At 53.9% G+C, this 11,781-nt stretch overlaps 1 protein-coding gene across 1 annotated transcript in view; it reads right to left on the reverse strand.

The window, feature by feature from the left end:
- Positions 1 to 7,490, reverse strand: part of CTTNBP2NL (CTTNBP2 N-terminal like) — a 46,198-nt gene extending 38,708 nt beyond the window's left edge. Inside the window, exons 1-2 of the mRNA XM_019514080.1 lie at positions 7,402 to 7,490; positions 247 to 350 (exon numbers count right to left, since the gene is read on the reverse strand). Of these exons, the coding sequence (XP_019369625.1) occupies positions 247 to 297 (51 nt within the window). The 5' untranslated portion in view covers positions 298 to 350; positions 7,402 to 7,490. The remainder of the gene's footprint in view (positions 1 to 246; positions 351 to 7,401) is intronic.
- Positions 7,491 to 11,781: the final 4,291 nt, after the last annotated feature.

Below are 11,781 nucleotides of genomic sequence, written 5' to 3' on the forward strand. Positions count from 1 at the left end.
TTGCCAATCGTCTGAGCATTTGAAGCACGGGCATTCATACAGTTCCTTGCAGCAATGGAGTTGTGTGCACTTCAGTTGGGCTCCCCAAAAAGACCAGAAGATAGGTGAACCTGGCAGATTTGGAGGTGACAAACACCCTGCCGCAACTAGGCCATTGTGCTGTTAGCTGTCTGCATGTATTGCATTACCCCCCAGCCCAGCCTGTTTGTCTGGAAACATACCCGGGAAGGGTGCGGGGTTACCTACCAATGTCTCACAACGTGTCTGCCAGCAGGTGTGGACCAGAGCTCCGTTCATCTTGTAGTCCAGCCCAGTCACCCCGCCGAGTTGCCCAGCTGGTTTGCGTCGGCCTGTGAGATAGAAAACAAAGACATTTCATCAGGTTTAGCTTGAAGGGCAGTGAGGAAAACAAAGTGAAGGCTGCTGTGGAACCGCCAGACCTGCTGCTGGAGCTTGGGGCCCCGGGGTCAGACAGACCTGTATAAAAACTGCTCAGCATCCTTCTTGGAGACTGGCCTTACTCCTATTGTTGCAATTAAATACCCAGTTATAAGAAAACTGATGGGTCACCATGTTCACCCACTGGTCACACTCCCACAGGGAGGAGATGCAGAAACTGAATCCCAAAGGATCTGTGGTGTAGGTTGATCCCAAGGGGTGGTAGCCCTGGGTGTGCTGTAAAAATAGGAGAGCTGAGGGACCCCATCCCAGAGAGACGAAGGCTTGAGGCCAAAGCCCCAAAGAGACTGACTGCGCATAGATGACACACAAAGAGATGGAGATGAAACTATCCGTGAGCCACGAAAGACAGCTCAGCTCTTCTGTTACTGTGAACAGGAGCATTCACATCAGGTGCCAAAGGGAAAAGCAAAAATGGGCAGGAAAAGCAGCTTCTAGGGAGGTGTCACCAACAAGAGAGAATAAACCATGAATGCAGACAGATAGCAAGGAGCTCATCTGTCACGTCTGTGACAATGCTGAAACAGGAAACTGGCTGGGACGAGATCCAGACCTTCCTCCTGCGAGCTGTATTTTTTCCTCCTTAAAGACCATACGACATCCCCGCTTCCATGCACGTGGCATTTGTGCCGGCACGTGGCTGCGCACTTCGGGGGGCTTCTTGCACGGGATCTATTACAGCCTCGTTCCAGAAACTCTGCCACAATAACAATATATTTTTGTTTGCGGCTCTGTTTTTCTCCCACTCAATGCTGTGGCCTGATACACCCTCATAAAACAAGCAGGGCTGCTTAAGGAAGAAGTTAGGGCCGCGCTTTGCTTTTAAAAAATTCCTCCTTCCTTTTAAGGTTGAGGGTTTTTGTTTCTTGTTAAAGAAGTGAATGCTCAAATGGAGCCATAAACTCCTTTATTTGTTTGCTTATCCAAAGCCCAATTACACCTGGGAGAAACAAGCTTGAAACGTTAGACAGAAATATTTAGTAGTATATAAGCAAACAAAGCCTTAGTCTTCCAGCACATGTGCAGAGAAGGGGAAAAAATCCTTCTGGCAGCCTCTCTCCTTGTGAACTTGATCGTACCAAAATTGCCCAGGTGACCCCTTCCTTTGTATGGTGCATAAAAGAGGTTTCTGATGGGCGCTGGATAGCTCATGGGGAGGGGTAATAGATGACAGGGCCATTCACTCTTAGGTCATTGGCTTGAATCTAACAACTGTTCAGCAGCCAAGGTGAAGGGGTCGGTGCGGTTTGTCACTGAGAAGGATGAGGAGGTCTCCCCCTGGTTGCTCAAGGGCAGGTGTCCCTAATTAGCATGAACCAGCAGTCTCTGGAGCCAGGGCAAGGACAGGAAGGACACAAGGAGCTTCCTCTGCTTCATGTCATGGCACAAATCACATGGAGGATGATGAACTGCTGCTGCCTGCTCCATGTCTTTGGGGGCTGAGGACTTCTGGAGCAGCCGCGTGTGATGGAGACGGGACATGGGGAGGCCCAGCGTTTAGCTGTTAACTCCTGCTGCTTCTTTCCCCTCCGGACGACTGCTGCCGTGGTCCGATCATTGCAGCTGCAGAGAAGTTAGGCAGCTGGGCTCTACCCCGACTCTCTGCCGCTATGATCAAGTCACTCGGTCTGTCAGTAACTGGAGTCATGTCAACTCAACTTCGCCGGCTGAAAAAGTACCTCTTGTATTTGACAAGCATTTCACCTGTGGATGAAAAGTGCCCAATTTTATTTGATGACCCTGGAATGAGCCATATGAGATCAGTGCTCTGGGGATGTTTGAAGGAGCCGTTTTTCTGATCAAGCAATTTTCAGTTCAGTTCCTACGTATTTCTTTTTTATTCTTCAGCACTCTAGCTCCACTTGAATCGGCTTTCTCAGCATTTCAGTGGGGCTTATGCTATATTCTATAAGATTTAACAGCCTCATTTTCCAAGGTAATATAAAAATGCTTTATTTTTATGACACAACAGGGAGAATTTTTCATTTGGGAAACCGATGCCTTGTTTGTTACCATGGCACTGTATTTTTATATAAACTTAATTTTTTTATATAAGTTTAATACAGTTTTGATCTTCTCTTTTTTTTCCCCCCACGAAAAATAAATAAAAGGATCGGAGAGGTAATTGTGTGGATGCCTCTGATAAAATGAATGTAGGGATCGGCTAAAGATACAGAATCAAAACAAAAAGAGAATAAGAAAAAGCAAACCCATCTTGATATTTATCTACCCCAGAGTGTGTTGTTCTTATATTTAAATATCGTTCATCATCACATTATACGGATGACTTATGAATTAGCACCCGCTGGATGCCTGCACAGCCTGGAGCGCTGGCAGCGTGACCCCTGCAGTGATGGGCACTGCCTGCAGCCCAGACCACCGGGGCCAGGGGAAGCCAGGCTGAGACCTTCCCCAGCGAAAGCGCTGGTGCTGGTGCTACTCGAGGGGGCAGTGGTCCCCACGGCCTCCAGGAGAGGGCGGCCTCCGCACGGAGACGAAACAGGCCTGGCTGTGAGCACAGAGCTACTGCAAACAGAGCTCCAAGCACTGGAACTGCACACAAGAGCTTGGGCCCAGCAGCTGGAGGGGTCAGAGCTGGGGTGCCCGGACCCCCCACCTGGGGCAGCACAGCGGCAGCCCACACCCCAGCTGCAGGCCTGCAGCCCCTGTGACACCCCCAAATTCAGGTGCAATTGCAGGGGGAAACAGCTTCAGCTCAGCACCAACATCCGCCCCGCCAGCTAGCCAAGCCCTAGTGTGTTGGGCAGACTGGCATAATCCCACCCCAACACCCTGCCCCCCAGCCCCAATATCCCCTGCAAACCCCTCACCCAGCCCCAGGTGGGCCTCAAGCATTCCCCCCCAGTCAAACCCACAGGCCCAGATCCATAGGGGCCCTACTCCCCTGCTCCAAAGTCCCCATTCAGTTCTAGTTTGGGGGGCACGGGGGTGCTCCATTCTCTGCTCAGCACCCCAGTACAGCCAAGTCATTGGTGGGGGGGGGCCACATTCCTTACCTAGCCCCAGACAGGCTGTGTGCACATCCCCCCCCACCCTGACCCCCAAACTCCCAGCCAAGCAGGGGAGCTTCTGTGGGTGGGCAGGAGTGGGGGGCATATCCCCTGCCCAGGAGCACCCCACTCCATGCCCAGCCTTCATCCAAGCCCAGAGAGAGAGGACCCCTGTCCCCCACCTGCAGGTTCAGCTCTACTTTGTCACTGGGGGTGGCAGGGGGGCAACGTCCCCTGTCCAACCCTCACCCAGCCCCAGTTCAGCCCCAGGGTTGTGGGGGTGGGGAGCATGCTTTAGCCGGCTGGGCTCTCATGCTTCATGGGCCTGTTTTCGGAGGAAGCGAGGGGGCAGCACCAGCACATGGGCAGCACCCATGGGCCCTGCAGCTGGGAAGGAGCACCCAGGCCAGCCAGGCAGGCAGCACCCCACAGCCAGCTGTGCAAGGGGGGGGGGGCTACATTGCATGCATGCATGTGCATGGGTGCATGCATGCCACTAGGCAGCTGCAGCTCGTGGCCGGTCGCCACGCTGGCATCAAGGGCCGAGCAGCGGCGTGGAGGCTGGTCACTGGGCTATGACCCAGAGAACACTGTCCCACCCTGCAGCGGGCGTGGGTGGATACGCCAGCCGTGCCCCAGGTTGGCTGTGCTGCGCTCCCACACTCAGGCTCCAGCTGAAGAGCTGCTCCTGAGATGCTTCACCCTGCGCTGAGCACAGCAAGGGCACGTGTCCCACGCGGCGGCCAAGAGCTCTGTTTACATGTTCCTTACATAGCCCCATGTGCTACTAATAAAGAGCCTGAGCCACGCCGGCATGGAAACACTCTCCCCTTTACCGCGCACGCCATCCTGCAGCCTGCCTGATGTGCCCAGCATGGTGCACACATGAGATAGGTGTTTACCCACTCCCCATCTTGCCAGGGTCCTGCCGAGGGCTTCAGCCCTGCCTGGTGCTGGCACGAGTGCCACAGGGCTGGCCCTGGGCTCCTCCAGTCCCGCCCCCCTAGGACGGAGCTACATGGAGCACTGGGGACCTGCAGAAATGCCCCGTCCGGGGCCGAGGTGCGTGGCCCGGCTGGAGAGACAGGGCCTCTGTGCTGTGCAGAAGATGCGGCTCTCGCCCAAGCTGAGGTTCTTGGTTGGATGCAGAAATCACCTGGGGGAGACCTGCCTACCCCTTGTCTGGCTGCAGCTCAGGTCAAGAGACCCACAGTGGTCTCTGCTCGTCTCTGAATCTCCCCCACTGGACCCCCACTGCCAGACATAACCGTGGAGATCCTCAAGAAGCCAGCTGGAAAGGTCCAAAACCCTGCCTGAGGCAGGACCAGCCCGATCCAAACCACCCCAAATACCTCCATCATCTAAACTCTTCATAAAACTACTATCGAGCCCAGTACAGCACCAGACATAACACTTGAACCTGCCCCAGGGAAAGCAGGGGGGCTGAGACCGCCAATGTCCTGCAGTTGCAACGGGGGTTCAGAGACGCTCCAGAGATCCCAGGCAGAGGCCATGGCCCCGCTGCAGAAAAAGGCAAACCCCTGCCAGTCTGTACCAATCTGACCAGGGGAGAAAATTTCTTCCTGATCCCAAATCTGGAGTCATTCTGGCCCTGAGTGCAGGTGCAAGACCCTCTGGCCAGGACCCTGCGGGGTTGGTGTCAGCAGGAGCATTGGCACCAGCAGGAGCACTGGCACAGCCCTGTCCCACCCCAGCCTGGGCTGCAGCAGCGCCAGCACCTCTGAGGGAGGCTTCAAACACAGACAGACAGACCGACACTGGCGGTGGTGTCTCTCAGCTTTGCCAGATGCTTCCTTGTGCCCTCCCTGCAGAGCCAGTGTCCTGCCCTGAGCCTGCTCTGCCAGCTGTGGCGTGACCGTGTGATCATGCAGCTCCTTAAGCAGCTGAGTCCATGGGTGCATGGGTTAGCAGTGGGCACCTCTCCCTGACTGGCCGTACCAGGCACCTTTCCCTACAGAAAGGTCTCTGCTGAGCTGGGTCCCTGCAGCCATGTCACCCCTGCTCTGTGGTGAGATGCTCGTTGCGGGTCTCCCTGATGGCCCCTTCCTGCAGAACACGGTGCACCGCCTGAGACGCTTTGTCTTTCAGCTGCAAGGGGGTGAGATATCTCCAAGCTGCAGGGACCAGCTCTCTTGGGGGCATCATTACAGAGGACCTTCCAGCCAGGCCTCAAGAATGCAGCCACAGCTCCAGCGCTGAGCAAAAGGGGTCCCTCTCTGTGCACCTCCCATTAGGAATGAGGGGACATGTGGATGTACCCCGGACACCCCGCTGCAAGTACTAGGCTTGCACGAGATGAGAGGGATTAAGAAGGTATCCCTGCATGGGTCCAGTTTCCCCCTGGAAAGCTGGTCTGTGCCCTGGGTGCTGCCCTGGCTGCCTGGAGCCTGCCTGAAGCTTGGGGCATTCAGGAGGGCCTAGCCATGTGGCTGATGGCTCCCTGGGCAGCATGGTGGGGGCCGGGGGTCAGCAGTTTAGCCAGCCCTGCAAAGCGGCTCTCGGCACAGCTGCACCTCGTCTGCAGGAGCCTCGCAGGCAGCGCCCGCTCTGCTCAGTGATTAATCTTTTGTCACCGAAGACCGGGGGAAAGCAGCGATTAATAAGCCCCCAGCTTAGACAGAACCCCCACTCTCCTGGCCCTACCCGTAAACACGGCCCTTTTACTAACTGTGACTGGACACGAGGAGCAGCCCCAGTGTTATTGTAAGGCCTGTCTCGCCGAGGGGCCGTGGGGCAGCATGCTGGTGGGGCCGGTGGGCCGTGGGGAGTCGGGGTCAGCCCCGCTTGACGAGGAAAGATCGCCAGCGGGGGGGGGGACGTTTGTTTTTGTAGCGGGTGGATGCATCCCGGGAAGGGCTGGGAACGTCTGCTGTCACTCGGGGGCCGGAGGGAGGGCTGCCAGGGCAGGGATAAAATGCCTGACAAGTTTGGACTAGCCAGCGAGTTGATTAGCTGAGAGATGAAAATTCACAACTCTGCTCTTGAAGGGGCTGCGAGCTGCTGGAGATGTGTTTATGTGAGGGGAAGGCATCCGGGTGTGCACATACACACGCGCGCACACACACACGCGCGTATGCCTGCACACACATGCGCACACACGCACGCACGCACACATGTGCACGCACCTGAGACAGTTTGGCCCCTGGCTTTCCCTCTCCCCCCGAGGTTGGACACCCTCTGTGAGCAAAGGGCTTTCTCCCCACAGGGAAGAACACAGACTCTCTGGGGCCTGGACTGTGCCCCCAGCACTATTTGTACATCTCCCTGCATGTGGCTGGAGCGTGTGGGTGCCGCTGCAATTCGGATGTGAGCAGCCACAACGATCCACCCCTGCCTGATGGGGTAAGGAAGCTTCCCCCGTGGCACGACGGCAAGGTTTCTCATACCAGACCTGGAGCTGATCCTCCAACACTGCACGTGTGCTGGTGTCTGGACGCCCCCCTCAGCTCTCACGCATGTCCGGCCGCAGCAGGGGAGAAATACACCCCGATCAGGAAGGTGCCCAGCAAATGCAATGGCCAGAACCCCTTTACACCTATCTTACAGTACACGGGGGGCTTCAGGAAAGTCAGATGGCAGTTCCCCCTCAACCCGCTGGCTCCTTTGCACTCCAGAGCAGTGCAGAGCAATGGGCACGCATGTGAAAACCCAGCCCATCCCGCCTGGATGCTTTTATTCCACCTTCACTCTGTGCAGGGATAAATGAATGGGGCCTGAGTACAGCTTAGGGGCCAAGGAGTTGTTAGAAGCTGGGGGGTAGCAGGCGGCACAGACAATGGGTGTCTTATGCCCCTGCCCCCCAAAATCAGTGCCCAGAGTCCAGCTCCCTCTCTCAGCTGGGCTCAGGTTTCAGAGCCAGCTCTTGCCCTCGGTGCCCATCAAAAACAAGCCCTGAGGGAGCATATTGTACCTTGAGAACCGGGTCTTCTTCTCACATGCAGCTCCACTTTGGCCCTCGTCGGCTGATAGCCCCCATCGGTTGCTGTTTTTGATGGCGCAGGTCACCTAATGATAGACAGCGATAAATGCATACAGCTGGAGGCAGAATAAATTGATGCTACAAGTTATGTAATTGCCTTGAAAATAAGGTAATGATTTGGCTCTTGGAATGCTTTGATGTGCTCTGAAAGGCAAGGAATACACTAATGGCTTTAATTAGACGTGGGGGATGAAATGAATTCAGCCTCTTGGGTGAGCTCTGTTATGGACCTGACCAGTGGTTTAATCAGATGCAATCTTTTTAATACCCACAAAATTGTCTGTGTGAGGGGGGAGAGGGGCAGAGCGAGATTGCATGTGTATCCTAGGTAGGTAAGTATGTGCAGGCACTCATTGCATGGGGCTTTGCTAATCTACCCGACCTTGGGGCAGGGTGTACACAGAGAGTCACTGCAATGGAGGCTTTAAAATGCCAGTGTGCCAGTGGCCACCCAAGGGAAACGCTATCCCAGTAACGTGCCTTTCCAGCCTGAGATTGCCAGCCCCCCTGGGACTTCTAACCCACTACACACCCTGCACCACAGCTCAGCAAATGCTAAAAAAGCATCCCTCCTTGAGCTGGGATGGCCTGCTCCAGATAGGTCAGCCACCGCAGGTGGAACAGAGCTTTCCATAGGATGTTGAGCCTAAAGATGCCCCAGGAAAGCTCCCTGAGACTGGGACCCACGGCCCTATGAGATATCAGGCTACATGAGCTCAGCCTCAAGCTGGAGATTCCAGCTAAATGCAGGGCCACAGCCCTGCCGAATAGCCAGAAAGCACTGGCCTGCCACCTCTCCCCCTCTCCGCTGCCCTCGCTGAGATCACCACCATTTCTCTTCCTTCTCCTCCTTTCCTGATGGTGCCTTGTGGGGGGACAACACTGGCCCAGCGCAACAAACACAGCTGGGAGCTCAAGAGAGGACCTACTCTCTTCTCTTAGCTCAGGGCAGATAAAGGAGGTCCCTGATGGGAGGTAAGTCACGGGGAAAGCCAGCCCCATGGACACAGACAGCACAAGGCTGAAACCCTGTTCTAAGTCCCAGGGCAGCGGACAGCGCTGGGGAAGGCACCTGCCCGAAATTTCTCTCTGCAGGCAGAGGATGCAGCTGTCCTAAAGGCAGGAATGAAAAGCCAACCCGTTCTGCAGCCGCCTCCCTACACATGCCATTCACTCGACTCGTCACCAACCATCCTCGGCGTCTGCTGCAGGACAGCAGCAGCTGAAGGAGCATTTGGTATGAAGCAAACCTGCACTATGAGGTCCGGTGGCAATTTTGCACTCGGCTGCCAACAGGTCCTGAAGCCCGTTGCTGGATCCCCTGTCCTTAGCCCTCCTATTGCAACAGCCACCACTCGCTTTGCTGATGTCTGTTCCGGACATTTCACTCGCTGAAAGCTCGGCGCTGAGAAACACACACGCACGTGCGGCGTAACATAATCTCTTAAAAGCAAAATCCTAGAAATTCTTCTTGGTTTTTTTTTGTTTCTGGAAAAGAGATGCCCAGAGGAGAAACTAATAATGAAGGATGAAAGCTTAATCCTTGAAGTAGAACAGGACTTCACAGGGAAGGAAAAAAAGTATAAACACGGCAGTTGTTGCTTAGTGAGTTCGGGGAGAAAAAGCCCGAGGGATAAAAATTCCAGCATGGAAGAGCTGAAAAGGTTACGATGATAGATTCTAATGATTTGGTGAAAAGTGATTTAAGGTACTCTCCTTTCTCCAAAGAGCTCCAAACTGATAATTGAAATGTTAACGGGTACGAGCAGCAGAGCAAAAGCGAACGCTGAGTGTTATCTTGGCAATTCTAGACTGAGCACAGATAAATCCTCTTGGGCTTTGATAGGTGAATTATAAGGAAAAATAAATTGAGCTCAGTATCTGTGTAATCCACCGGAGAATGCATGCTCAGATGATGAGGTATGTGCAGCAGCAACGCTGGAAAGGTTGCAATCGTTAATAGAGATCATATTTTGGCCATTCTAAAAGAAAATACCTATGTCTTTGTTGATTTATTTGTCATGTCTCTCGTGCCATAAATATGGATTTTAACGGGCTCTGGTGGAAGGTCCGTGTTTTGGTGTGGGGCCTGGCAGGCAGGCAGAAAGGCAGAGACCTCGCTGAGAACAGAAATGACGTTTCAGGGAAGCAGACGTGCTTTTGCAAGAATGCCTCCCAGCGTGGAACGAACCCACAGTGGAAAAGGCAAGAGCCCGTATCACCGAGCCCACAAAGACACAGGAACCCATCAGCCCGGGCTGTCGCCCAACCTGGGTACACAGATATTCTGGCGACCTGGGCTATTGCTGGGGCCCTGTAATGACTGAATTGATCCCATCCATAGAGTTTACGTCCTATTTTTGAACGCTCTGGGGGGGGGACTTAATTGGTGCATGACCCTTGCACTGGTGCCTTGCTTTTGCCTGCGGTGAATTCTAAATTCATCAACGCAAGCGTGCACGGGGCAGTAAGTCAGGGAAGGAGAAGCGTGCATTACACACGTGGTCTGGGCACCCAGGCAGAACTAGCCAACCCATCTCAAATGCTGCATCAAGCCCATCAAACACTGCATGCCGACCATGCTCAGCAAACAGCGGATAGACCGCAAAACACTCAGAGAAGGCAGGCTGTGCTGAGAGAGTGAATACATGCAGCTCACGCACGAGCGGTGCCTTGGCACATGAGCTCTGAACACTGCATCTCACACCGTGCCTTTGTATCAGCCTCCCAAGTCCAGGTCCTGCACAAGCCTGGACCTCAGACATGAAAAAAACCCATGAATTTGGAATGGATGTGAGTAGCCTGAACCTGCTTTCGTGGTTACATGCATGCAATAAATTGCACACACAGGTATGTGTGTACAGCAGTTTCTCACACAGTCTTTGGCAGACAGGTACTCAGGTAACACCAGCAGAATCCACACTAATGAGCCTCCTCTGGTGCTCTCTCTCTCTTACTGATATCAGAGTGAATTTGGATTGAGACCCCGGAAAGCCCTGCAGACTGTTCTCTTGGTGATGGTCCCTACAGGTGGGGCGGGGGGAGATAGGGCCACTTGGTAAAGCCAGTGCTGGAGCCATACTTGATGCATAGCCCTTTGAAATCAGTGAAAACCTTCCCACCCATTGCACTTGGCTTCTGGATCAGGCCCCACACGGCTAGTCGGTCTCCAGGGCTGTCGCTCAAACACTTTCCATGAGCGCTCAAGATTCACTTCAGATAAAATAGAGACAGTGACCCAGAAAAATCAGGAGGAAAAAAGAGTGTTTAAAGCGATGGCTGCCGAGAAAAGAAATCTAGGGAAGAAAGAGGCTTCTTGACACACCGCTGCCACCCTCTCTCCTAATCACCACTCAAACCGTTCTTCTTCAAAGCTGGCCGGCATCTGCTTAAGTCAAATGTAGACCCCAGCAACAAAGCGGTTCCAGGATAATCAAAACGCTCTGCAGGTGGGCAACATAAAACACACGATATTACACTGCCATGGAGGAGCAATAAAACACGGAGAGCAAAAGTGCAGAATGAGAAGCCTGGCACGGCGGTGCCTTTTCATGGCAAAAGCGCGCGGGGGAACAATGCACCTGGGCTGCAGGAGCTCTCACGCGGGGCAGCACAGAAAGAGCACAGGAGGGAAGGGAGGGACAGGACTGTGCTGTGTTGCACAAATGGATTCAGACAGTGCCAGGGTGAAAAGCTCAGTCCTAGCTCGGGCATGAGGAAGGCAGGGGAACACGCTAGGCTGCAGCGTGCACCAGGGCAGCCTGCCTCATCATAACCAACCGCAGAGAGTTGCTCCTCATTCACACTAGCCAAGGGGAGATCACGGTTGAGCCCTGTTGTCACCTACAGCTCTCCCAAGCAAGAAAAGCTCAGTATTCAACTGGGGATTTGAGTCAGGAAGCATCGGGGTCAGACTCTACTTCCATTTAGCCCAGCAAAACCAAAGGCCTTGCAGACAGAGGTGCACACAGTGCCACGCAAGACACGGTGCACCTAGCAAGAGCTGCCTGGGACTGAGTTATGTTTCTTTCCAGCTCATGGGAAATCCACACTTTCCATTTTATTTCCACTCGGATGTGGAATGAAAACAAAACATTCGGACTTCTCCCATGCAACGATGTTGGGAGGTAAAGAAACCATTTTCATTTAAGCAGCATTACAACACTGGGCTCTGAGTCGGATTGTTTTTTCTCTCTCAGATTAGGCTCTATGATCTCTTACAAAAACCAACATGAAAAATCACTCGTGAAATGAAAAATCAAACTGGTTTGTACCAAAAAGGCTGTGATGCTCACCGCTCCCCCCCCCCCC

This window comes from Gavialis gangeticus, unplaced genomic scaffold, assembly GCF_001723915.1.
Source record: "Gavialis gangeticus isolate Ggan-Ray unplaced genomic scaffold, GavGan_comp1, whole genome shotgun sequence".
Taxonomy (NCBI): Eukaryota; Metazoa; Chordata; order Crocodylia; family Gavialidae; genus Gavialis; species Gavialis gangeticus.